We start from the raw sequence: 26,560 nt of genomic DNA on the forward strand, positions 1-26,560 counted from the left end.
CAGCAGGCAGGACAATGACACATGATCAATTATTATTTTTTTTTTTTTCCATCAATGTGTTTTTATTGATTTTTCATTAAACAAAGTGCAGTCACAACATGAACAATACAAACAAAATGAACAGAGAAGGATCTAAATCAAGCACACCAGAAAACCAACCCACAACAAGACATATAAATAAATAAATAATTACAATAAAAATAAATAATAATAATGACAAAGAAAAAAAGACTAACAGAGACACAGACAGGAATATTTTTTTTCATGTGTTAAGTAGCCAATTAAGGCCTTTCACATAAGAAATAAAAGGCTGCCAGACTGAATCGTATTTCCCATTGGAACCCCGTATTGTGTGTCTTATCTTTTCTATTTTGAGAAGATGCAGAACTCACAAATCCACCTGCCAAAAGAGGGAGGACGCTCACTCTTCCAGCTCAAAAGAATAAGATGACTTACTAGAAGGGCTGACTAGGCCACAGTGCTTAAAAGTGGATTTTTTTGTCAGAATAAGATCATTTGATAGTACTGAACAGACCAATATGAGGGCATATGCTGAATAAATAATTTATAAGTCTTGTTTTTGGTAATAGGTTCACTGCAAAAAAGGGGTGTCTCAAAGAGAGTTTATTTCTTATTTTAAGTTATCTTAATTTAGGAAATCTTGTCAAGTGAAATTATCTGTCCATGCAGCAAGATCACATTCTGAGTCAAAATAATGAGGTTGTGTCTTAATTTTGGTGCTGTATGAAGGTGTGTAATCTGTCTTCTCTCTGTCTTCTCAGGCTGGACTTCATCTACGACTTGTTTGAGAAGGTCGGCAGCAGGAACAACGAGGAGAAGATGGGAACGGCCAGACGTAAACCGACTGTCAGCTCCCAGTTCAGGGTGAGTGATGCAACCAGTCTGAGATGATGAGATATTAAAAGCAACGAGAGCAACTCGTAACAAAAGGTCTAAAGTTCAGCAACTTTTTTTTTTTTTTTACATTGGAAATACCTACAATGGACACTTGATTTAAAAACTATATACATATTTTACATGTTTTATTTTTTTTATTTTTATGAAAAAATACTTTTAACTATTTTAAAAAAATGTTTAAACTTTGAAATGGGTCAATTTGACCCACAGCATAACAGGAGGGTTAATACTAGTTGTTTCAGTCTTCAGCACACTTTTTTTTTTAAGCTCTCTTACATGTAACTATCATTTAAGGAGTTACTGTGGTAGTTTTGTTTATTGCCATACAAAAGAAATGCACAAAAGTGATATTAATTTCTTCTTCTCCTCCTCAGGACTCGCTCCACGCTCTCATGGCCACTCTGAGTGTTTCCAACCCGTTCTTCATCCGCTGCATTAAGCCAAACATGGAAAAGGTTTTTCTGTTTCTGTCTCCAGTCACTAATCACCTCTCAGATTCACTTTAATGCTGTCTTAAAGCCTGATTCACAATCACCTTAATGTTAAATAATCTTTGTATTTTTCTTGTAGAATCCCAGTGTGTTCAGCCCGGAGGTGGTCCTGAACCAGCTCAGGTATTCTGGGATGTTGGAGACGGTGAAGATCCGTCGGGCCGGGTTCCCCGTCCGCAGAACCTTCAAAGACTTCTTCTCTCGGTGAGAATCTCTCGATCTATCTTTATCTTGTCTTTTATCTCATCTTTTATCTCATTTCTCTCAGTGTGTGTGTGTGTGTGTGTGTGTGTCTCCCTTTTTGCTGAGTTCCCTCTTTCTTTTGTTTGTTTCTCACAGTTTGTCCTTCTTCTTTTCTGCCTGTCAGGTATAAAATCATCTATAAAGAGAAATTATCAGCAGCAGCAGCAGGAGACGATAAGAAGAGAAGCACCGACCTTCTCACCAAATACGACAAGACCAAGAAAGAGTGGCAGCTGGGCAAGACCAAGGTGAGTTATTACACTTTAAAGCTCATTAATGAAGGGTGAAGGCTGCCCAGAATGAGGCGGGTCTCGCTTGCTGAAACGCCCCTAATTTGAATACGAGCCGTCCTGAGTGGACTTTTGTCTGGACTTTTTTCGTCCCTGTAGAAGAGCAGGGTCTTTTTTCTCCCCTGAAAAAGCCTGGTTGCTGATTGGATAGATCGCTAAGCAGGATGTGATGTAGAACTCGACGCCACAACAACACACGCCATTTGTAAAAGCCAGCAAAGTGTTGCCAATTTAGCGACTTTGTTGCTATAATTAGCAACTTTTCAGCTCTTTTTAACGAGCTGCGGGGGCCGGCGGCTCGTTAAGAAGAGTAAGAACGAGTCGAAGCGGCACATTCCTCCTGCAGCAGTCTGTCCCAGCTGCAGTCACAGAGCCGGCTAACAGCTAGCTCTGTAGCAGTACAGTGTGTATGTGCTAACAGGCTAACAGTTAGCTCTGTAACAGTACAGTGTGTATGTGCTAACAGGCTAACAGTTAGCTCTGTAGCAGTACAGTGTGTATGTGCTAACAGGCTAACAGTTAGCTCTGTAGCAGCACAGTGTGTATGTGCTAACAGGCTAACAGTTAGCTCTGTAACAGTACAGTGTGTATGTGCTAACAGGCTAACAGTTAGCTCTGTAGCAGTACAGTGTGTATGTGCTAACAGGCTAACAGTTAGCTCTGTAGCAGTACAGTGTGTATCTGCTAATAGGCTAACAGTTAGCCCTGTAGCAGTACAGTGTGTATGTGCTAACAGGCTAACAGTTAGCTCTGTATCAGTACAGTGTGTGTGTGCTAACAGGCTAACAGTTAGCTCTCTAGTAGTACAGTGTGTATGTGCTAACAGGCTAACAGTTAGCTCTGTAGCAGTACAGTGTGTATGTGCTAACAGTTAGCTCTGTAGCAGTACAGTGTGTATGTGCTAACAGGCTAACAGTTAGCTCTGTAGCAGTACAGTGTGTATGTGCTAACAGGCTAACAATTAGCTCTGTAGCAGTACAGTGTGTATGTGCTAACAGGCTAACAGTTAGCTCTGTAGCAGTACAGTGTGTATGTGCTGCTGCTGCAGGAGGTGTTCACTTAGTGATCTCTGTTTGTTTACAACAAGCACCAGACACTCTGTGCACAGTTAGTGATGCCGGTTAATTCACCATCACTATGTTTATGATCAGCGGAGATGCTGTGCATAATTAGCCATGCTGCTTTGTTTATGATCAGCTGCTGATGTTCTGCATCGTTAGCTAATGATGTCATCAGGACGTTATGCTTCTATAATCCTACTACATTTAACAGTGAGCAACAATTTGGAGCTGCGTTGTTTGTACTATTGCACTTGTGTGTGTGTTGTACTTGTATTTTATGTCTTTTGTCTTATTCTACTGTCTGTAAATCTAATTGCCCCTCAGGGACATTAAAGTTTTCCCTTTTGTCCTGCAGGTGTTTATGAAGGAGTCTCTGGAGCAGCGTTTAGAGAAAGACAGAGATGAAGTCCGACGCCAGGCTGCCATGATAATCAGAGCCCATCTCCTCACCTTCTCTGCCAAGTAAGACCCTCATAACAGGAGCTGAATGTTTGTGTTCCAGTATTTATTCACTGTCTTTTACACCTTTTATTCTTTTTGTCCTCAGGAAACACTTCAAGTGTGTCCGAGCCAGCGTGGTCACGCTGCAGAAACACCTGAGGAGACACATCCAGCGCAGGCAGTTTGTGAAGAAACGTAAAGCGGCGCTGGTGCTGCAGAGACACCGGAGAGGTCAGGTGGCTCGGACCAGGGTTAGAAAACTCAAAGAGGAGAAGAAGAAGAAGAAGGAGGAGGAGCAGAAGAAGAAAGAGGAGGAGGAGAAGAAGACATCGGGCGAAGGGGAGAAGAAGGAGGCGGCTGAAGGAGCAGAGAAAGAGGACGAGGCTTCTGTGTGTTTTCTCTCTAAACACGTTGTTGTATTTTATTCTGCTGTTGGTTTATACAGTCATGGAAAACATATTAGACTATTGTTTTTTATTCAGTTTATTCATTTTAATGCCTGGTACAACTAAAGGTACATTTGTTTGGACAAATATAATCATAACAACATTTTGTTTTCATTTTTACATATATTTTTGGTCATTTTGTGTATTTTTTAGTCATTTTACATATATTTTTGCTCATTTTATGTCTTTTTTAGTCATTTTCAAATCTATTTTTGCTCCTTTTTTTCTTTTTTGATCATTTTTGCATCTATTTTTGCTCATTTTTTCTATTTCAAAAAGTTTGGCTGCTTTTTTGTCATTTTGTGTCATTTTTACATATATTTTTGCTCATTTAATGTCTTTTTTTGACCATTTTTATATCTATTTTTGCACATTTTGTGTCTTTTATAGTCATTTTTACATCTATTTTTTGCTCATTTTTGCATCTATTTTTCCTCACTTTGTGTCTTTTTTAATTAAAATGAACAAGAAATTGAAGAAAACAAGGGTGGTCTAATCATATTTTCCATGACTGTATATTGTTGTCGATGTCTAACATGCTCCTTCTCCTCTCTCCTCCTCCTGCTCAGGACGAGGCCCGGCAGATGGAGGAGATCCTGCAGCTGGAGCGAGAGATCGAGCGTCTGCAGAAGAAGAGGGAGGACGAGGTGTCCCAGCTCTGCGAGTCCTCCAAGCAGGAGCTGCAGCTGCGTCGGGACGCCGAGCTCAAACGGATGAAGAAGGAGGCGTCCCGCAAGGCCACGGAGCTCATCGACCTCCTCAACTTCGGAGGAGTCGACCCGTCGCTGGGAGCCGCCGCGGCCAAACCTGCCGAGGAGGCGAAACCTCCCAAAGCTGCAAACGCCACCAGAGGAGCGTCCAAAGAGGAGGAGGTGGACGAGGGCTTCCACGCCGAGGAGGAGTGCATCCCTCTGCCTGACTTCCCTCCTCCTGCTGAGACGGACGCTCCTATCGACACATCGGACATATTCGCCCACCTCCCTCCTCCACCTCCTGCTTTTGCAGAGGGGACAGTTCCTCCCGCGCCTCCTCCTCCACCTCCTCTACCCACAGACGGCGCCGCACCCGCTGCAGGAATCCCTCCACCTCCTCCTCCTCTACCTCCACCTGGAGACGGCTCCCCTGTCCCTCCTCCTCCTCCTCCTTCTGCACCTCCTCCTCCACCTCCTCCTCCCCCAGGAGACGGGGAGGAGAAGAAGCGGGACCCCGAGAGGAAGGTGAGCATGGTGGAGAGCCTGGTGGACGGGGAGGAGCCCATCTACAGCATGCCGGCCGACACCGAGTCCGACTACGACCAGGAGGAGGAGGAGGGCTCCGTCACCGCGGGCGACGACAGCTCCGTCTCCGGGAGCAACCGGGGGAGCGCCGCCGTGACGGACGACGAGCACCCGAGGAAGTCGACGTGCACCAACGCCAGCATGGAGTCCTACCGCGGCAGCTCCGACTCCGTGAGGATACACACTTACACGCATCCTCACACGCGTGCACGCAGAAGACATGTATGAGCAGCTACGCAGCGAATCTTCACTCTCTATTGTTACTAATCTGATGATGTCATCGGCTTTCAGCTTGTTTTTATTGCTTATTGTATCAGTTAATAACTGGTGTTATTGTTTGATGTTGCAGTATGCAGACAGTGATGATGAACATGACGGTATGATGGACACTGATGAAGAAGTGACTAATGGCAGAGTGACCCTGCTCAATGGAAACGGACCTCCATATTTCCACGGCTACCTCTACATGAAGGGTATTTATCATGCTATATATTACAGCTGCATCTCAATAAATTAGAGCAGTGGTTCCCAACCTTTTTCTTGAGGGACCCTAATTTTTTTAACTTTGGCGACCCCCCATGGTCCGTTGCTTCTATGAAGCCGAACTCAATGTAACTTTCATGGTACCCTCTCTTTTTTCTTTTCGAGATATTTAGCATTCTTGTGTCCCTGACGCTTCGCCATTTTTCCATTAGCTCTGTGTTTCTGTTGTTAGGTGAGGTTACCGCTAAGTGAGGTTACCGCTAGGTGAAGTTACCGGCAGGTGAAGTTACCGCTAGGTGAGGTTACCGCTAAGTGAGGTTACCGCTAGGTGAAGTTACCGGCAGGTGAAGTTACCGCTAGGTGAGGTTACCGCTAAGTGAGGTTACCGCTAAGTGAGGTTACCGCTAGGTGAGGTTACCTCTAGGTGAAGTTACCGCTAGGTGAGGTTACCTCTAGGTGAGGTTACCGCTAGGTGAGGTTACCTCTAGGTGAAGTTACCGCTAGGTGAGGTTACCTCTAGGTGAGGTTACCGCTAGGTGAGGTTACCGCTAGGGGAAGTTACCGCTAGGTGAGGTTACCTCTAGGTGAGGTTACCGCTAGGTGAGGTTGCCGCTAGGTGAAGTTACCGCTAGGTGAGGTTACCGTTAGGTGAGGTTACCACTAGGTGAGGTTACCACTAGGTGAGGTTACCGCTAGGTGAAGTTACCGCTAAGTGATCTTACCGCTAGGTGAGGTTACCGTTAGGTGAGGTTACCGCTAGGTGAGGTTACCTGTGTATACTGCAGGAGGGATGTTACACATGTCCTTATTCTCGCAATATACTCTATATTTATAAACTTTTCTATAGTGATTTTTTTGTTTAAATGAATGAATAAACGTTTAATGTAGCCCTTATTTAGTTATTTTTGTCAAACTAATGAATTAAATGCTGACTCATCTATATTTAACACATTAGATTTATTACATCCCTCAAAATGAAGAGGGATTCACGACCCCCTGTAGATATTTGGCGCCCCCCTTGGGGGGGTCGGGGCCCCCTGGTTGGGAATCACTGAATTAGAATATGATGAAAAGACAATTTCCAGTTTTTTTTTGTGGGGTTTTTTGTGTTTATGCATGTTTTTGTGTGTTTGTTGTTGTGTGTATTTGTGTGTTTTTTATGTGGGATTTTTTTTTTTGTAAAAAATAAATAATGTTTTTTTTGTGTTTTTGGTTAAAAAAAAGTGTGTTTTTTGTGTTCAAAATGTTGATCCAGTAGGTCAAAATGAAAAAAAGAATGATCAGGTCGTATAGGTGAGGTTGTGCTGAAAAATTATACCAACATGGCACGGTGAACATTTTTATATGACAAATACAGGCAGAATGAAAAAGGTAAAAAATGAATGACAATGATTGTTTTTGTGCTCCTCAGCCGGTCTGATGATCCCCTGGAGGAGGCGCTGGTGTGTTCTGAAGGATGAGACCTTCATGTGGTTCCGCTCCAAGCAGGAGTCTCTGAAGTCGGGCTGGCTCTACAAGAAGGGAGGAGGCCTGTCCACTCTCTCCCGCAGGTTGTTGTAGTTGTTACTGAGTGCAGCCTGCATGCTAATAAAACAACAATATCTGGATCAGTGTTGATGTGAAGGATCATCTGTGTAGCATGAAGGAACCTCTGTGTGTTGTTGAGTGTTGATCATCTGTCTGTCTAATATTTTGAGCCCTCTGCAGCTGCAGGACTTCAGCGTCTCTACAGCTGCTGGACTTCATCTCAAATCTTAATTCATATTCTACATTATTATCAAGTTTTTTATCAAGTTCTCTTTTTTATTGAGATAGATACCCAAATGTCCACTAAACACTGTTTTGTCTTCTGTAAAAAACAAACATACAAAAAAACAATTAAACAAATATATTTTTATTAAATTAAAATCAATAGACATATAATTTTTTAAAATAGGACAAAACCTTTAGGCAACCTGCACCTATCTATATAACAACACACACACATACACACACCTATATTCTGGTATCTGTCCACATATATATGTTCAATCAGTCATTTAAATTAAAAGGGTAAAGGGTTCTCCTCTCCCCTTCCTTTTCTTCACTTATCTAGTCTGTTTCCATCCTGTACAGAATGTTTTCATGTCTATTGAAGTAGAGATTCTAGAGTCTAATCTAATATATAGTTTGTGTAATCTTATTAAGTATAAAGTAAGTAGGTAAGTAAGTAAAGTGTGTCTAGGATAGAGCGTCTTGGCTTTGTTTTCATTGTGTCTCTTCTTGTCCAGGAACTGGAAGATGCGCTGGTTCGTGCTGAGAGACAGCAAGCTGATGTACTACGAGAACGACAGCGAGGAGAAGCTGAAGGGAACCATCGACATCAGAGCCGCCAAGTAAGATCCACACCAAGCTCCAGCACCAAAAACACACTGGCTGTATCCCAAAGTCAAGGATCCTTCCTTGGTGGGATCCTTCCTTGGTGGGATCTTTCCTTGGTTGGTTACTTCCTTGGTGGGTTACTTCCTTGGTGGGATCCTCCCTTGGTAGGATCCTTCCTTGGTGGGATCCTTCTTTGGTGGGATCCTTCCTTGGTAGGATCCTTCCTTGGTGGGATCCTTCTTTGGTAGGATCCTTCCTTGGTAGGATCCTTCCTTGGTGGGATCCTTCCTTGGTAGGATCCTTCCTTGGTGGGATCCTTCCTTGGTAGGATCCTTCCTTGGTGGGATCTTTCCTTGGTGGGATCCTTCCTTGGTGGGATCCTTCCTTGGTGGGATCCTTCATTGGTGGGATCCTTCCTTGGTGGATCCTTCCTTGGTGGGATCCTTCATTGGTAAGGTCCTTCCTTGGTGGGATCCTTCATTGGTGGGATCCTTCTTTGGTCGGATTCCTTCCTTGGTGGGGATCCTTCCTTGGTAGGATCCTTCATTGGTAGGATCCTTCATTGGTGGGATCCTTCCTTGGTGGGATCCTTCATTGGTAGGGTCCTTCCTTGGTGGGATCCTTCCTTGGTGGGATCCTTCCTTGGTAGGATTCCTTCCTTGGTGGGATCCTTCATTGGCGGGATCCTTCCTTGGTGGGGATCCTTCCTTGGTAGGATCCTTCATTGGTAGGATCCTTCCTTGGTAGGATCCTTCATTGGTGGGATCCTTCCTTGGTGGGATCCTTCATTGGCGGGATCCTTCCTTGGTGGGGATCCTTCCTTGGTAGGATCCTTCATTGGTAGGATCCTTCCTTGGTAGGATCCTTCATTGGTGGGATCCTTCATTGGTGGGATCCTTCCTTGGTGGGATCCTTCATTGGTGGGATCCTTCCTTGGTAGGATCCTTCCTTGGTGGGATCCTTCATTGGTGGGATCCTTCCTTGGTAGGATCCTTCCTTGGTGGGATCCTTCCTTGGTGGGATCCTTCCTTGGGAGGATCCTTCCTTGGTGGGATCCTTCCTTGGTGGGATCCTTCCTTGGTGGGATCCTTCCTTGGTAGGATCACCAGCAGCATATTAACTTTGCACTTAGTACATCATCATCTGATGCATATATATGAATTAACAATTAATAACTTTGGCGACTGAGACAGCATTAATTAACTTAACTGGCAATGTATCAAGATTATATTTATTATCTTTTAGCTAAATATTCTGGCATTTGTGTATGGATATGGTTTGCATGACTTTGAACACAAGTTTTGTAAGTCATGTGATAACAAATATTCAGTGTAAGCTGAAAATACTTTCATAAATTCATATCTCGCCGCCAGCGTCGCTGTTTCTTCGCTCTCCATTTATAAATCTCTGTGCGCAATGCATTGTGGGTACTCTGGGAGCATGGAGGATACACACATGCATCCTTGGAATTTGTGCAGAAGAAGAACTCTGTCTTCTGGAGGATCCTGGACATTGGGACAGTCTTGCAGCTGTCGATGACGTAGAATCCTTCAGATTCAACCGTTTGAGGATCCTTCCTTGACTTTGGGACACAGTCACAGTCGCTCCTTTCTCTGTTTTCAGCAGCTCCATGTTTAGTTGTGTTAACTGATTGGGTTTTTACAGGGAGATAGTGAATAATCACGAGAAGGAGAACGCTCTGAACCTCGTGACAGATGAGAGGACATATCAGGTGTTTGCTGAGTCACCAGAGGACGCCAGGTGAGACGCAGATTTGACTGATTTTGTAGATAACGGTAATAAGTTACTGAGTAGATTCACATATTAAACATGTGACATGTCTCTGTCTGTGTGTGCAGCGGCTGGTTCAACGTGCTCAGTAAAGTGCGTGTTTGTACTCCGGAGCAGCTGCTGGAGATGTCTCATGAACAGGCCAACCCGAAGAACGCTGTGGTCAGTAAACTAAACATGTCTCTGGAGGAGCAATCATTCATCTCTCATTCATGTTTTAAATTATTCTCCTCTTTTCATCCTTCAGGGAACTCTGGACGTGGGGCTGATCGACTCTGTCTGTGCTTCAGATAACCCTGATCGGTGAGTTGGATCAATAATAATCATTTTAAAAAAGGAAATGCTTATTCACTTTGCATATTCTTTATTTAGGTTTTTTTAGTTTTTTTTTTGATTGGTTGAATTTTACAGCAGAAGATGATAAGCTTTGAGTTTTGTGTCAGTTCCTTCAAAATAATAATAATAATAATAATAATAATAATAATAATAATAATAATGATAATAATCAGCAATAATATTAATAAAAATACTAATTGGCAATGATGATAATTATATAATTATTATAATTATATAATTTTTATTATTATTTTGGACAACGTGCTATCCAGATAAACATACTTACGTAATTTAAAAAAAAAAAACACTTAACTAAAGGAAATAACCACACATATAAACTAATAACTAAAAATGTCCTATAAAACAGATAAAATAAAAGAACAAAGTCTATATTTTATAACAGCAACATTTATTGAAATGCATTAGAAAAATGTGCAATTAAAGTTAAAATAAAATACCATAAAATACTAATACAAGGAGGAAATATGAAGAAATATAATGAGATAAAAGCTGCCTATAAATATTTTTTTCTGTGTTCTCAAAAATCTAGTTTTACATTTTAAAATAAATGCAGAACACACAGGACTTGTCCTCTATTTGTTCCTGTCTGTTTGCCTTCACCTTATTTTGTATCTGAAGTCTGATTTTATTTTGAAAGTCTATAATTTGACCTTTCCAGGCCGAACTCCTTCGTCATCATCACGGCCAACAGAGTGATCCACTGCAACAGCGACACGCCGGAGGAGATGCACCACTGGATCAGTCTGCTGCAGAAACCGAAGGGAGACGCCAGGATCGACGGGCAGGAGTTCCTCGTCAGGGGTCAGAACTCAGTTCAGCACTTTAGAAAAATAATGTGGACTTAATAGATGGTACACATAGGGCTGCACGACTAATCGAATTTTAATCGTGATCACGATTTCGGCCGCCACGATTAAATTAACCTGATCGTTCGCGATATTTCCATTTTAAAATGCGTCTCTCCTGCATATCTAATGAAACACTTTCTACACCAGTAGTCCACCAACCACCAGGGGGCGGAGCCGTTTTTATACCCTGAAAAAAGCCTGGTTGCTGATTGGATAGAACGCTAAGCAGGATGTGACGTAGTACTGGACGCCACAACAACACGCAACATTTGTAAAAGCCGGCGAGAAAGTGTTATATTTAGCAACTTTTCAGACCCCTTTAGTGACTATTTTTCAAAAAAGCGACTGGAGACAAATCCAGGGACTTTTTCTGTTGTTATTGGAGACTTTTGGAGACTCGTTCTTACTCTTCTTAACGAGTAAGAGTACAAGAGTAAGAAGGAGTCGAATCGGCTCAGTCCTCCTGCAGCAGTCTCTCCCAGCTGCAGAGCCAGAGGGGATGTTAACCCCTTAGCGGCCAGTCTGCAAATTGCGAACAGGCTAAAAGTTAGCTCTGTAGCAGTACAGTGTGTATGTGCTAACAGGCTAACAGTTAGCTCTGTAGCAGTACAGTGTGTATGTGCTAACAGGCTAACAGTTAGCTCAGTCAGCTATATATATATATATATATATAAACAGTATATTTTTGCTACAAACACGGTGCCAGTGTATTTTACAGTGGGGTGATGTGTTTTGTTTTTTTTAAGTAAAAAATACTGTTTTGGCTGATATATACATTTACGGTGTTTTTTTTTTTTATTGTTACTGAAACTGAATTAACCCATTTATCATTTTACCGTCTTTCACTGTCATGGTACAGACATTTTTTACAGTGTAGAATCATTTAGAATAAGGCCAGAAATATGAAATATAATAGAATGAATATTATACATTTTATTTTTAGATAAGATTTTTCTAATTTGAGATTTAGATTTGTATATTTAAGATGTGTTCTTAAGCACTGATTGAAGACTTGATGTTGTGAATGATTTTGGTATAAATATCTCAATATGAGATTTTATCACAACACAAATAGACTTCATGTGGCCCTGCTGTTCCTGTATAAACTCATTAAATGTTTCTCCTCTCTCCTCCTGCCTCCTCCTCATGTTTCAGGCTGGCTCCAGAAGGAGATGAAGACGAATGCGAAGAGCACCTCCCTGAAGCTGAAGAAGCGCTGGTTCGTCCTGACCCACAACTCCCTGGATTACTACAAGAGCTCAGAGAGAAACTCCTCCAAGATGGGAACTCTGGTGCTGAACTCGCTCTGCTCCGTCATCCAGCCGGATGAACGGGTGCACAGGGAGACGGGTGAGTGGAGGCGTGGAGGGAAGACAGGAGGGAGGGCAGCTTTAATCCTGGATTAGACATCAGAGCTTTGAGACTACATGTAAAGAGATATTTAACTCTATGGAGTCTCTGGCTATTTAGTCCATTTCTGATCCTTTTCATCCTGCCTGTATACACCACTTAAAACTTTTTTTAGTAATTTTTTTAGTAATTTTGTTTCTTTGTAAGTCATTTTGTGCCTTTTTTGGTCATTTTGTGTCTTTTTTGGTCATTTTGTGTCTTTATTAGTCATTTTGGGTCTTTTTGTGGGGGGTTTTTGGTCATTTTGTGTTTTTTTGTGGGCTTTTTTGGTAATTTTGTCTTCTCATTTTGTGTCTTTTTTAGTCTGTTTGTGTCTTTTTTAGTCATTTTGTGTCTTGATTAGTCATTTTGTTTCTTTTTTAGTCATTTTGTGCCTTTTTTGGTCATTTTGTGTCTATTTTGGTAATTTTGTGTCTTTATTAGTCATTTTGTGTCTTTTTGTGGGGGGTTTTTGGTCATTTTGTGTTTTTTTGTGGGCTTTTTTGGTCATTTTGTGTTCTCATTTTTGTGTCTTTTTTAGTCATTTTGTGTCTTTTTTTGTCATTTTGTGTCTTTTTGTGAGTTTTTTATTTTTTTTATCATTTTGTCTTCTCATTTTGTGTCTTTTTTGGTAATTTTGTGTCTTTTTTTTTGTCATTTTGTGTCTTAATTAGTCATTTTGTGTCTTTTTGTGGGGGGTTTTTGGTCATTTTGTCTTCTCATTTTGTGTCTTTTTTGGTTATTTTGTGTCTTTTTTGTCATTTTGTGTCTTTTTTTGTCATTTTGTGTCTTTTTTTGTCATTTTGTCCAACATAAAATGTGATTTTGAATCTTTTTTTTACTTTCAAAACACTATCATGCTCAATAAAGAATTTTAAATGTTTCAAATGTGAACAAAGGTGTCAAATCTAACATATAAGACGGTTCCATCCAGTTCTATCATTTGATACTAAATCTATTTGAGCTTGTCTCCAGTTTTACTTGGTATATCATCATCAAACTGAAACTGGCCTCATGGAGTTTACAGCCAGAACTTTAGAGGTAAATTTACAGTAGGGCTCCACGCTGCTTTGTTTTCTAGTCTGATGGAGGCAACAAGTCTGGATTATTTGGAGCTTTTGGACTCCACAGGGTTATGAGGTAAATCCTGCTGATTGAGAGTCTGAACCTGTTTCTGCAGGTTACTGGAACATCATCGTGTACGGCAGGAAACACTCGTACCGCCTCTACACCAAGATGCTGAACGAGGCCATGAGGTGGACAGCAGCCATACAGGGAGTCATAGACAGCAAGACCCCCATAGAAACCCCCACCATGCAGCTCATCAGAGACATCAAGGTAAAAATCACACACACACACACACACACACACACACACACACACACACACACACACACACACACACCTGTTAAAGCTGGGATAGGCAGTTTTATGGAAAAGACAAAAAAATGCCAGAATTTGTAAATAAAGTCCTTCTCCTGCAGCTCCCCCTAACAGAAGGCACATGCACATGTTTTATACTGTAACCTGAACAAGTAATAATAATAATAATAATAATAATACATTTTATTTAGCACTTATCTCAAAGTGCTACAGAAACCAGAAACAAAAAAAACAAAAGACTAAGACAAAACTCAAAGAAGATATGTTAAAATCAGCAGTAGATAAAAAATACACATTATGTTAATAAAGTACATTATTAAGAGATGAAGGTGCAGAGACAATAATAAAACATCTAGGGACAACCTAAAAATGCTTCCCTGAACAAAAAAGTTTTAAGCCCTTTTTTCAAAGTGTCCACAGACTGGAGTTGGCGTAAATGTTCTGGGATGGTACTAGTCATTAAATACAATCATCCCGATCCTGTTTGTGATCCTGACGCTGTTTTATAGCTCCAACTCTGAGAATAACTGTCCTGTTTTCTTTGTTAACTTGTGCGCCTGTTAAACACTTGACAGATTGAGATGACAGACTGTGATTTGAGGCTCGTTTGCTACATCAACACAAACTTTTCTGCAAACACAACATTTTCTTTTCATCTCTGAAACGATTAGCCCATACCGACACTTTTATTGCGACTCTCTTTTTGACCAGTGTGTCTTCCTTTTTGATGCTTTGCAATTGTTGTCAATGCTGGAATAGCAACTTTTTCTGCAGGATTTTCCGTCATTGAATCAAACTTTAACTGTTTAAAGGGATGTGCACATGCAGCTGCATTTATATTACAGCCAGTAAGAACAAACTCTCTCTGATATGACTTGTGATTGGCCAACGTTTCCTTTCACAGGACAGATTGTCTAAAGCCTGAAAAAAGAGTCATAAGGAGGTGCTGAAGTCTAGTTTCTCTCAGAACACTTGAATCTGAACATGCTGAAAGGACATTTTATATCATATAATACAGAATTTGTGCCCAATTAGACAAAACCTGGAGATAGAACCCTGTCTACCCCAGCTTTATTCATCATCACACACTTACTCCTAAGTTAAATTTCACCTCTGACCTTTGACCTCTTGTGTCCTGTGTAGGAGAACAGTGTGAACCCAGACATCGTGGAGCAGATGTACCGGAGGAACCCCATCCTCAGATACACTCAGCATCCTCTACACTCTCCTCTGCTGCCGCTGCCCTACGGAGAGGTCACCAGCCGTGAGTCAAAGACTGAAACCTAAACCAGAAAAACAACCCTGAAAACAATAAAAAATAATATAATAACTTTTGTTTTGGCAAGCACAAAGATAAAGAAGAATTTTCAGACTGTTTGAAAATAAGCGGCTCAATATAAATTCCAGTTTGTGTCCCATTTAGTTATGAATGACTCTAAACCTGTAAATCATCACAATAATCCTCTGATCTCATTCTTCTGCTGTCATCTTTGGTTTTATCAACAAGCTACATGTTGTTTCTTCTTCTTTTCCTCCGTCTGTGTTCACATCTTTTGTTTTTCCTCCGTCTGTGTTCATATATTTGTTTTTTCTCTGTCTGTGCAGTACAAAGGCAGCAGGGCTACGCCAGCCTGCAGGACGAGGCGGTGAGAGTTTTCAACTCTCTGCAGGAGATGGAGACGCTGGCGGACACGGTGCCCATCATCCAGGGCATCCTGCAGACCTGCCAGGACCTGCGTCCTCTCAGGGACGAGGTACGGAGTCTAGTGTACTGAGTATTCAAATCTAAATTCTAAAAAAAAAGGCTTTTGTCTATAAAAATATATTCGAGAAACACAGTGGTGTGTAGTGTGAACTTAATATATTTCTTAATTAACACAATAACTTTACTTATAATAGAAAAATCAACAGCAAAAGAAAGAATACAGCAACATATATTGGATGACAAAAGGACGTTGTGTTCTAAAATTGATATTTAGTAAAGATATTTCAGTATTACAAGTATTTCTGTAATGCCCTTCATCCTAGTATTACCTGCCATTTTTACACATTTCTTTACTCTATGAAGTTTTGTCTCAGTACTTTTTTCCACCACAACCTAAGGGCCTGTTTCCACGACAACGCTCTCGGGTGAAAATGACAAAGTATTTTATCAGATGCGCCTTTCGTTTAGATAGCGACAGCATTTTTGGGGTTTAAAAAAAAAACAAAAAAATGAAACCACCCTTCAGCTTTGGAAAAGACCCAGGAGAACCAGGAGTAGAAGTAGGAGAGAAGAGAAGTGTGGGTGTGTGTGTGTGTGTGTGTGTGTGTGTGTGTGTGGCAGTGTTTCAGCACCACCTAGCCATCTGGTTGCACACTACATTGAATTTCACAGACATTTGCGTCACCGTATGCACGCAGATTTCCCCCTAAAGACGTTTGTCTAAATAAAAAGTGAGAACACAACGCCACTTTTGCGTTTTCTGTCCAGATCTTCTGTCTCCATCTAAACACATAAGAACATCATGTTTCTGCAGAAGTGCAACATGTCTGTTTGCCATCAAATGTTGATTAAAACTTTTCTTAATCTCTATCTTTCTGTCTTCCAGGTATATTGTCAGGTGATCAAGCAGACCAATCACGTGCCTCAGCCTAACAGCCCAGCCAATCGAGCTCACTGGCACCTGCTCACCTGCATGAGCTGCACCTTCCTCCCCAGCCGAGTCATCCTCAGATACCTCCGCTTCCACCTCAAGAGGTACGTGTGTGTGTGCATTATGCATTATTAAAAAAACAAAACAAAACACAATTTATGGAATAAATGTGAAATAAATGTGTTTTGTTTCAGGGTACGAGAGCGTTATCCCGGCACGGAGATCGAGCGTTACGCCAGTTTCATCGGGGAATCCCTGAAGAAGACCAAGACTCGTGAGTTCGTTCCCTCTCAGGAGGAGATCGCCGCCCTGCTGGTCAGACAGGAGATGAGCACCACCGTCTACTGCCACGGAGGAGGATCCTGCAAGATCTCCATCAACTCACACACCACAGCTGGAGAGGTGCACTAAAAAACACACACACTTACCCTCTCAGGCAAACTAATCTAAATTTAACCTTTTATCAGGCAAAGAACCATATCTGGTAACTTGAGCGGACATCTATAACAGGTCTCCTCATAGAACCACATGGATTTCTACATCACAGATAATTTAAAATAAGAAATTAACTCTTAAAATAAGATAAATTAAAGCTGCAAGCAGCGATGAACTGGCCAGAGCAGAGTGACCTGACAGTTATTTGTTTTTTACCAAGATACAAAAAACATTTTGTGTCTTTTTTTGGTGATTTTACATCTTTTTTTTTTTTTTATGTCTTTTTTTTGTCATTTTACATCTTTTGTTTCTTTTTTGGTCATTTTATGTCTTTTTGTTTATTTTTTTGTCCTTTTTTGTGTCTTTTTGTGTCTTTTTTGTGTCTTTTTTGTGATTTTATGTCTTTTGTGAGATAGATAGTGACACTGTGGCATCTGACCAATCAGTAAATCACACAAGATTCAAGCTTTCCTTTATTGTCATCGTATTAAAAAAGTATACAACTAAATTTACGTCTGCTTCTCAAATATAAGGTGCTTTAAAAAAGACATTCAGACATTACGCATATGTAATAAGTAGTCTAAAAAGATAATAAATAAAGTGGTGATATATGCAGATGATGTGTTATTGTCTATTTAGGGTTGCTGTGGGAAAGAGACTATAATAAATAAAATAATAATTATGACTCAATTGACCTCAATTTGCAATATAAAAATGAAAGATTTTGCAAAAAGTCTTGTAATATCCTCCAATAACACTTCAGGGTTGACATTTTCAATTTCTAGGAGTGTCCTATAAAGGGTTAAAGATCTACTGGTTTGTTTGTAGCGTGCTGTTATAAACTGGTTGTGTTTAAATGTTGCTGCTGCAGGTTGTGGAGAAGCTGATCCGAGGTTTGGCCATGGAGGAGAGCAAGAACCTGTTCTCTCTGTTCGAACACAACGCCTTCACAGACCGAGCTCTGGAGAGCAGAGTCATCGTGGCCGACGTGCTCGCCAAGTTTGAGAGGTTTGTACATTCCTGTCACTTGTCAGTCACAAATTTCACAGTGTCATTTTTCTCAGAGCCCTCCGGAATTCCATGTATCCTTCTGTTGTTGCGTCTTGACCTCTATTCCAAATCACAGCTTAGCTTGTTGGTCTACAATCTACAATCTACAATGTCATTTATCAGACGCTTTTATCCAAAGCGATGTACATTTGAGAGATCATACAACACAACAAGGATGAAGTCAAGAAACAACACAAGGGGGCGTCTCCGGTGGCATGTCTTCCCCTGTCTCCCCCTTTCACTCTGAATATCTCTCTACTATAAAAATAAAGCTGAAAATGCCCCAAAAATATCTTTAAAAAAAAAGAAACAACACAAGAATAAGCAAGAATAAGTGGCATATATATGTTAGGACGTAAGTGTTTTTAGGATGCAAGTGCAGGTTTTTTTTTGTGTGTGTGTGTGCGTGCGCGCTATCCATCTTTTTTCCTATCTTCTTAGTTGGTTTCCGTAGTTATTTGTTAAATTTATGTTAAAAAGCTAGTTTAAATTGATTTTTCTTTCAGAGCAACTTTGCCTCCTGCTTTCTAAAACATGGCGTTGACTCAGAGTGAGTTTCAACTTTGATCCATATGTGAAAGCTCAACGTGCGTCTGCTGTATTTTTCCAGGTTGGCGGGCAGTGAGGAGGAGGAGGAGGAAGGAGAATGGAAACTGTACTTCAAGCTCTACTGCTTCCTGGATGTAGAGAGCATGCCCAAAGAAGGAGTGGAGTTTGCTTTTATGTTTGAGCAGGTGAGCTTTAACCCTTTATCGGGCAAAGAACTATATTTGGTAACTTCAGGTAATATTTCGAGAAAAAAGTTGCAAATTTACTAGACTAAAAAGGGGCAAATCTACAAGATAAACAGTCGCAAATTTATGAGAAAAAAGTGGGAAAAAGCAACTTATTTCTCCCAGATTCACCACTTTAAATCTCATTAATCTGCACATTTTTTTCTCGTAGATTTGCCACTATAATCTCGTAAACTTTTTTCTCAAAATATTATTTTCATATGTTTTTTTTTTACACATTCTGGCTGTATGTAATATCCTCCAATATTCTCTAGGGTTGAAATTTGGAACTTGCAAGTATTTCAATGAGTGCTGCTGCAAAATGAACAAATGAAGAAAAATGTCTGATAGATTCTCTCTCTCTTTCTGTCACTTTCTCGTTTTCTCTCTCAGGCTCACGAGTCTTTGATAAGCGGTCACTTCCCGGCGTCGGAGGAGACTTTGCAGCACCTGGCCGCTTTACGTCTCCAGTATCTCCACGGCGACGGGGCGGGTCGGGCCGGTTGGAGCCTGGGAACCGTTTATCCCATCGGACGCCTCCGCAACCGCATCCTCCACTCCACCAAGCCGGGCGTGGGGGCGGCAGGAGGAGCCGGAGGAGCCGGAGCAGGAGCAGGAGACGGGAAGGGGATAGCAGGAGGACAGGGAGGCGTCGGGGTCGGCGTGGAGAAACGGAAGACTCCGAGCTTCCTGGACGGCACGCTGAGGAGAAGCTTCAAGACCGGGTCGCTGAAGAAGCAGAAGGTCGGTGGTGGAAGAAGCATTTTAGTCCATTCACTGGATTGTGTGTACAATACACACCCATTATAGTCTCAGAATTTCTCCAAAAATGATCATGGTCATTGAACAGGGATTGATAAAAAACTATATGACCTATCAAAACGTGGATTAATACACCGATACACAAGACTTGTGTCTATTGTTTAAAGTTTAAATGGAGTCTCTAGGTGAAATTATGCCGGAGAAGTAGACTTTTAAAAATCTCCAATTGTTGTTCTTTTTCGCTCATTTTTTTCGGTCGTCCCATTCATTTCAATGCAAAATTTTGGGCAGTTTTTCGCGACTTACATCGCGAAAAATTCGTATTCTGTAGAGAAAAGTAGAGCAGCTATTGCTGTATGGGACCAGTGCTCGGTGCAATTGCCCCGAGGCCCTAATTATATGTTATAATTATATTATATAATTAGTGAAAATGTCCTTCGTTCGTCATCTTTGTGAACTTTTTGGTTGATATGAAATCTATTTCATCTATCTGGTTTTATGACTTAATAAATTTATTGGGGCTGAGATGGATCAGACAAAGGAAATAAAGGAAACATTTATTGTGACTTTTTTAAATCTCGCACCCAACAAATACCCCATTACAAAAAAACTAAAACTAATAAAAACTAAACTAAAACTAAGCATTTTCCAAAAAATAAAAACTAATTAAAACTAGCAAACTCACTCTAAAAACTAACTGAATTGGAAAACAAAAAATCACAACGAAATTAAAACTAAAACTGATGAAAAATCCCAAACTATTGATCCACAGGGATTATTTATCATAGCTGTGTTTTGTATGAAGTCTTTTTCCAGCTGCAGTTTCTGATTATGGCCTCATGGTGGCACAGTGTGACATGTGGGACATAATAGATCTCCAGTCTAAGAAATGACAGATGGACCTGGATTGCTTTCTTAATCACTGGCAGGTTGATTAATTGTTTGACACGGTGCTCCTCATTGATTGTGTGTTGGTGTGGCTGCAGGTGGAGGAGGAGCAGATGTTGGAGATGTGGGTGAAGGAGGAGACGTCGGCCACGCGGACCAGCGTCCTGGAGAAGTGGACCCGGCTGCAGGGCATGCCTCAGCACCAGGCCATGCTGAAGTACATGAGCATCATCAAGGAGTGGCCGGGATACGGATCCACTCTGTTTGATGTGGAGGTGAGGAAGAAAACACTAAATCTAATTAATTAGAGGCTTTGTAATTAATTAATCTAAATTAATCGCATTTTAATCTCATAGGAATATTTGACCTGAGAACAGTGAGAAGTAATTTTTTTCACATGGATTTTTAGTATACCATTGAATAATGACTGAATACATAAGCTTAAGCAACAAAAATATTGTTTATTTTTGTTCAAGTCCAACAGACTAGTGAAGTTTTTGCCATCAAGTGTAGCAATAGCTTTATAACAGGGGACTCAAACTCAAATTACCTGGGGGCAGCTGGAGGCAGTATCAAAATGACCAAAAAAAGACACAAAATGACAGAAAAAAAAACTAAATTACTTAAAAAAGAAAAAAATGACCAAAAAAAAGACACAAAATTACTTAAAAGACATAAAATGACAAAAAAGACACACAATTACAGAAAAAGACAGCATTACAGAAAAAAGACAACATGACTGAAAAAGACACAAAATTACATATATATATATATATATATATATATATATATATATATATATACATATATATATACATATATATATATATATATATATATATATATATATTTATAAATATATTACATTTCATAAATTCAGGTAGCCTATAGATAGGTAGACCTTCTGTAAACTATAATACTATACTATAATATTGGTTTTTTAAGTAAAACACAATCCACGCTAGCTAGCACACTAGCCGCTAGCTGCTATATGTTTAGCATTGAGGTGATACTTGAGGCTGGATGTGCTGCTATGGTGATATGTGAATTCCTTGTTGCCTAGCAACACAACCATGCTCTTATGGACGCTTCCATCCGTTGGTTTTTAGTAACTAAATGTCCCATCATCCACGGGGCCAACCAAAGGTCTCATCAGCTTCTTCCTTCATGTTCACTGTGGTTTGTTGTTGTCTCAACTCATCAACGCTAGTTGGTGCTCCAGTATAATCGGTCCGCCTGAAACTCATCCAGTGAGAAACGTTCCGCGCTGCAAAAATAAGTGCGATTAAAATGCGTCAATTTTTTTAACATGTTAATTTTTGTGTAATTAATTAATTTCTCTTCTCTTTTCTCCTGTCTCTGTAGTGTAAAGAAGGAGGTTTCCCTCATGACCTGTGGCTGAGTGTGAGTGCTGACAACGTGTCGGTGTATAAACGAGGAGAACCGAAGCCTCTGGAGACCTTCCAGTACGTTCACATCACCTTCTTTGGAGCCTCACAGCCCTGCACCTACAAGATCATCGTGGATGAGAGGGAGATGTTCTTTGAGACGCCACTGGTGAGAGCTCAGGATTCATTATTTAGCCTTTTCTTTCTTGTTTGGTCTGTGAAATGTTGGAAAACAAAGCAGAAGGCCACGAAGGGCTGTGGTGTCTAAAAACTAGATAAAAACACTAAATCTGAGGGAAATTATCTAAATAATAATCAAAATATCTAAATAAGAGAGAGCTTAAAATCTACATATAAAAATATGCAGCGTTGATAAAGTTCTGGTGAATTGTAACGCAGACAGAGTTCTGTGTTTATCAAGTATTTACAGCGTCTTTGAATGCAGCTCAGCCAGCCGGTCTAAAGGACTGGTTTTAGGACTGGAACGACTTGTTTTATAACAGTGATGTGTAACTAATGGGAACATGACTGGGAAAGTTGACAAGTTTGTTGTTGTGAGTGCCATTAACTCTTTTCATCGAAATGGGTAAAAAACAGCCATTATACATGTTTTTGTTCTTCTTGTTTTGTTTGTCTTATATGAAGGTATTATTGGTGCAAAAGATTTGAGCTCCTCTAACAGTGGAATCTGTGGTTGTGTACAGTGATTTTTTATGCGTATCAGTAAATTTGAAGTCACATACTCTGTGAAAATACGAGAAAAAAGTGACAAATTTCCGGGAATTTTTTTTTCAAATTTACGAGAAAAAAGCGACAAATTTACGAGAAAAAAGTGAAAAATTTACAAGAAAAAAGTGACGAATTTCCGAGAAAAAAAGTGAAACATTTTCTAGTAAAAAGTGACAAATTTACGGGAATTTTTTTTTCAAATTTACGAGAAAAAAGTGACGAATTTACAAGAAAAAAGTGACAAATTTACAAGAAAAAGTGAAAAATTTACAAGAAAAAAGTGACGAATTTCCGAGAAAAAAAGTGAAACATTTTCTAGTAAAAAGTGACAAATTTACGGGAATTTTTTTTTCAAATTTACGAGAAAAAAGTGACGAATTTACAAGAAAAAAGTGACAAATTTACAAGAAAAAGTGACAAATTTAGGGGGAAAAAAATTCTCAAATTTACGAGAAAAAGGTGACGAATTTACGAGAAAAAGTGACAAATTTACAAGAAAAAATTGACAAATAGGCAACATTTATTGTGACTTTTTTTAATCTGGCACCCAACAAATACCCCATTACAAAAAACTAAACTAAAACTAAGCATTTTCCCAAAAATAAAAACGAATCAAAACTAGCAAACTCACTCTAAAAACCAACTAAAACTAACTGTTGTGTACTTGTAGATTTTTTTTTCTCCACAAATACAACACAACACCTACACATTCACAAATTCTTAATTACAGGTGCACAAATCATTTTCTTTTGTTTATATTTTTGCACTTTTGTGAATGCGGCCCCTGGTCTCTAACTAACGTCCCTCTGTCTTCTGTCTGTCAGGTGGGTGAGATCACTAAGATCATGAGAGCCTACATCAACATGGTGGTGAAGAAGCGTTGCAGCGTGATGTCAGTGACCAGTGTAACCAGTTCCTGGGCCAGGTGATCGCCACAACAACCAGTCAGAGCCCCTCGGTTCTCCCAGTGGCACCAGGAGCCTGGGCCCCCCCTCTGCCCCTGCATCCATCCACTGGTTGGTTGGTTGGTTGGTTTTTATGGAGGCAGTCGCACCAACCAGCTGTTCCTCCAGGCTGAACCAGAGCGCTGGACCATCCACACGGGGAAACAGCCAGACAGGAAGTGGACTCAGGAGCCAAACGCACACTCTACTGGCCCGGGTCTCACTTGGGATATAAGGGGGATTACATTTAATTTGTGCATGACAAAGAAAAACAACCTGTATTTTGGGACGGCCCTTTCAAATCCATACATAACCTGCCAGTCGTAGTCCTGCATGTAGATGTTCAAGCACACTCCAAACTCCTCTCTGCTTCCTTTTTCCGGACAAACCTCAAGTAATAACAAGCACAACAAAGCCGCCCAGCCCCGGTCTAACCCAGGTGGCACCCCCGATAACCCCTAACCCCCCCTCCAGTGCACTGCCAGACAGAAGAAAGCCACACGTCCTCCGTTAAATCTTTCTTTCTCAAAACCTCCGATTTCAAAAAGTCTCTCTCTTTCTCTTCACGTGTCCTCACTCCTGTTGCATCTTCGTTTGCTATTATGGGTATTAAGTTTTTATTACGCTAAACTCTTGCTTGCTTTTTCTTTCTCTGTCGTTCTCTCTCGTCTCTGTCGTTTATAGAACCTGGTCTCACAGGAATCCGTGAAATAGCCACGGATTCGCTTAACTTAAAATCCGTGGAATAGCCACGGAATCACTCAAATTTCCGTGAAACTGACACGGATTTTGCTACAATGCAAGTTAATAACAGTCATATCCCGTGGCTATTCCATGGATGTTTTTTCCGATTGGTTTGTGTCCAAGTCACGTGACTTTTAAGGTCCCGGCGGTCAGAACAAAAAACATGACCAAAAAAAGACACAAAACGACCAAAAAAAGACACAAAATGACAAAAAAAGACACAAAACGAACAAAAAAAGACAGAAAAAAGACAGAAAAATGACCAAAAAAGGCGGACAGTTCTCTCATTTTTAGTGAAAAAAATCAATATTTTGACTTAGTTTCTGCATAAAAATGGATTTTGATCACATTTCTAGCGAGAAATATATGTTTTATTTTCTAAATATTCACTCAGTGAATGTACATAATCACTTTGTTTGTTGGAATAGCCACGGGATATGACACATATGTCACAAACAGATGTGATACAGCTGATGTTACAGATAAAAGAAACCTGGTCTCACAGGAATCCGTGGAATAGCCACAGAATCACTCAAATTTCCGTGAAACTGACACGGATTTCACTTCAATGCAAGTTAATGTCATATCCCGTGGCTATTCCAACATACAAAGTGATTATGTACATTCACTGAGTGAATATTTAGAAAATAAAACATATATTTCTCGCTAGAAATGTGATCAAAATCCATTTTTATGCAGAAACTAAGTCAAAATATTGATTTTCAACTAAAAAGAGAGAACTGTCCGCCTTTTTCTGTCTTTTTTCTGTCTTTTTTTGTTCGTTTTGTGTCTTTTTTGGTCATTTAATACATCTTTTTTGTGTCTTTTTTTGGTCATGTTTTTTGTTCTGACCGCCGGGACCTTAAAAGTCACGTGACTTGGAACAAACCAATAGGAACAAATATCCATGGAATAGCCACGGGATATGACTGTCATTAACTTGCATTGTAGCGAAATCCGTGTCAGTTTCACGGAAATTTGAGTGATTCCGTGGCTATTCCACGGATTTTGAGTTAAGCGAATCCGTGGCTATTTCACGGATTCCTGTGAGACCATGTTGCTTTTATCTGTAACATCAGCTGTATCACATCTGTTTGTGACTGGAGAAAAAGGACTCCATGATGATTCTTCTTCTTCTTCTTCTTCTGGGGAAAAGAGCTCCCTGTTCCCTACAGTGTTCACTTGCTCACTCGTCAGCGCCACCGTGTGGCCACAAGAAGAAAACGCAGCCACAGGAAGTGGCTTTAAAATATTTCTGAACAATATCAAATAGGTATTCTTGAGAAGAAAAAGAGTAAAAAAGAGTGGAGGTTTTGCTTCGGAGGCTCTCAGGGAGAGTCTGTGCATGATCAAGGAAAACAATATCAACCAGAATTAATATGAAACTAAACATTTCCCTATTTATGTCTACATGTAACACACACTGCATATATCTACTGTATATTCACATACACATAAACTGAAGCAACATGTATTGTTTTGTACTGTATATCACACATTATAAGGGTTATTATTGAATTTTTTCGGTGGCCACTGCACTGTACAGTATATAGATGCCATACTTAATGCAATGTGACACCTCTCGTGTAAAATACATGGTGTTAATAATGTCCAATGCCAACACTGTACATCGTACTGGCTGTGCCATTAATGTGACTCACAGAGAAATTAATTAGTAGTAAGTAAAAAAAAACAAAAACACAGAGCATAATGAGACAGGCTGCCGCGGCGGCCGTGTTTTCACCGTGTTTTTAATGAGTTTATTGCGTAAATTGGAGCCATAAAATATTGTATATCCTCGTCTGTTCATGCTATTCTCACTTTATTTCTTTTACTAAGATCAGTGACTTGAACAATAACGCATAGGAGCTCCGGTTTGTCTGTGTTTCCGACCTGTTTATGAACATGTGACTTTTATTACTGATACTATTATAACTGTACTGTATGCCCTCTGCTATCTTAACCACCCTGAAGTGCTGTGTCTGGAATGCTGCTGTGTGTGTGTGTGTGTGAGAGAGAGTGTGTGTGTATTTATGGTGTAACAGTTGGAAAAGAAAAGGGAGATGAGAAACGATTATAGTGAGTGTATTCCTTGGAAATAAGACGTATTTACATGACTAACCTTTGCAAAGAATGGTGTCGTGATTGTGAGTTAAAGGGGAAAAGCATGGGATTTAAAGGGGAAGGGGGGTTAAGGGTTATTTAATTATTATTGTACTGTATGTATTGCAAGGTGTGTTTGGGAGGATTATGTATTAAAAAAAGTATATTGGAATTTTGAAGTCTCAGTGTAAGAGGAGCAGAGATAATATGGGCTCGGAGATGGTTTGAATTGTGCTGACAGGCATCACTGCTTTGTGTGTGTTTGTGTGTGTGTGTGTGTGTGTGTGTGTGTGTGTGTGTGTGTGTTCTGTCACATGACTCTGTGGCAC

At 40.3% G+C, this 26,560-nt stretch overlaps 1 protein-coding gene across 1 annotated transcript in view; it reads left to right on the forward strand.

Moving 5' to 3' along the window:
- myo10l1 (myosin X, like 1) overlaps positions 1 to 24,136 on the forward strand; it is a 30,756-nt gene extending 6,620 nt beyond the window's left edge. Inside the window, exons 11-37 of the mRNA XM_059353462.1 lie at positions 1 to 6; positions 783 to 885; positions 1,293 to 1,373; positions 1,489 to 1,613; positions 1,777 to 1,900; positions 3,359 to 3,465; positions 3,551 to 3,833; positions 4,460 to 5,338; positions 5,517 to 5,640; positions 7,062 to 7,200; positions 7,921 to 8,025; positions 9,677 to 9,772; positions 9,871 to 9,964; positions 10,050 to 10,105; positions 10,818 to 10,960; positions 12,163 to 12,357; positions 13,577 to 13,734; positions 14,923 to 15,043; positions 15,385 to 15,533; positions 16,371 to 16,519; positions 16,610 to 16,817; positions 17,722 to 17,858; positions 18,511 to 18,634; positions 19,067 to 19,417; positions 20,422 to 20,598; positions 21,689 to 21,880; positions 23,265 to 24,136. The exon at positions 1 to 6 is cut by the window's left edge and continues 77 nt beyond it. Of these exons, the coding sequence (XP_059209445.1) occupies positions 1 to 6; positions 783 to 885; positions 1,293 to 1,373; positions 1,489 to 1,613; positions 1,777 to 1,900; positions 3,359 to 3,465; positions 3,551 to 3,833; positions 4,460 to 5,338; positions 5,517 to 5,640; positions 7,062 to 7,200; positions 7,921 to 8,025; positions 9,677 to 9,772; positions 9,871 to 9,964; positions 10,050 to 10,105; positions 10,818 to 10,960; positions 12,163 to 12,357; positions 13,577 to 13,734; positions 14,923 to 15,043; positions 15,385 to 15,533; positions 16,371 to 16,519; positions 16,610 to 16,817; positions 17,722 to 17,858; positions 18,511 to 18,634; positions 19,067 to 19,417; positions 20,422 to 20,598; positions 21,689 to 21,880; positions 23,265 to 23,369 (4,531 nt within the window). The 3' untranslated portion in view covers positions 23,370 to 24,136. The remainder of the gene's footprint in view (positions 7 to 782; positions 886 to 1,292; positions 1,374 to 1,488; positions 1,614 to 1,776; positions 1,901 to 3,358; positions 3,466 to 3,550; positions 3,834 to 4,459; positions 5,339 to 5,516; positions 5,641 to 7,061; positions 7,201 to 7,920; positions 8,026 to 9,676; positions 9,773 to 9,870; positions 9,965 to 10,049; positions 10,106 to 10,817; positions 10,961 to 12,162; positions 12,358 to 13,576; positions 13,735 to 14,922; positions 15,044 to 15,384; positions 15,534 to 16,370; positions 16,520 to 16,609; positions 16,818 to 17,721; positions 17,859 to 18,510; positions 18,635 to 19,066; positions 19,418 to 20,421; positions 20,599 to 21,688; positions 21,881 to 23,264) is intronic.
- Positions 24,137 to 26,560: the final 2,424 nt, after the last annotated feature.

The sequence above is a fragment of the Centropristis striata genome, chromosome 16 (genome assembly GCF_030273125.1).
Source record: "Centropristis striata isolate RG_2023a ecotype Rhode Island chromosome 16, C.striata_1.0, whole genome shotgun sequence".
NCBI lineage: Eukaryota > Metazoa > Chordata > Actinopteri > Perciformes > Serranidae > Centropristis > Centropristis striata.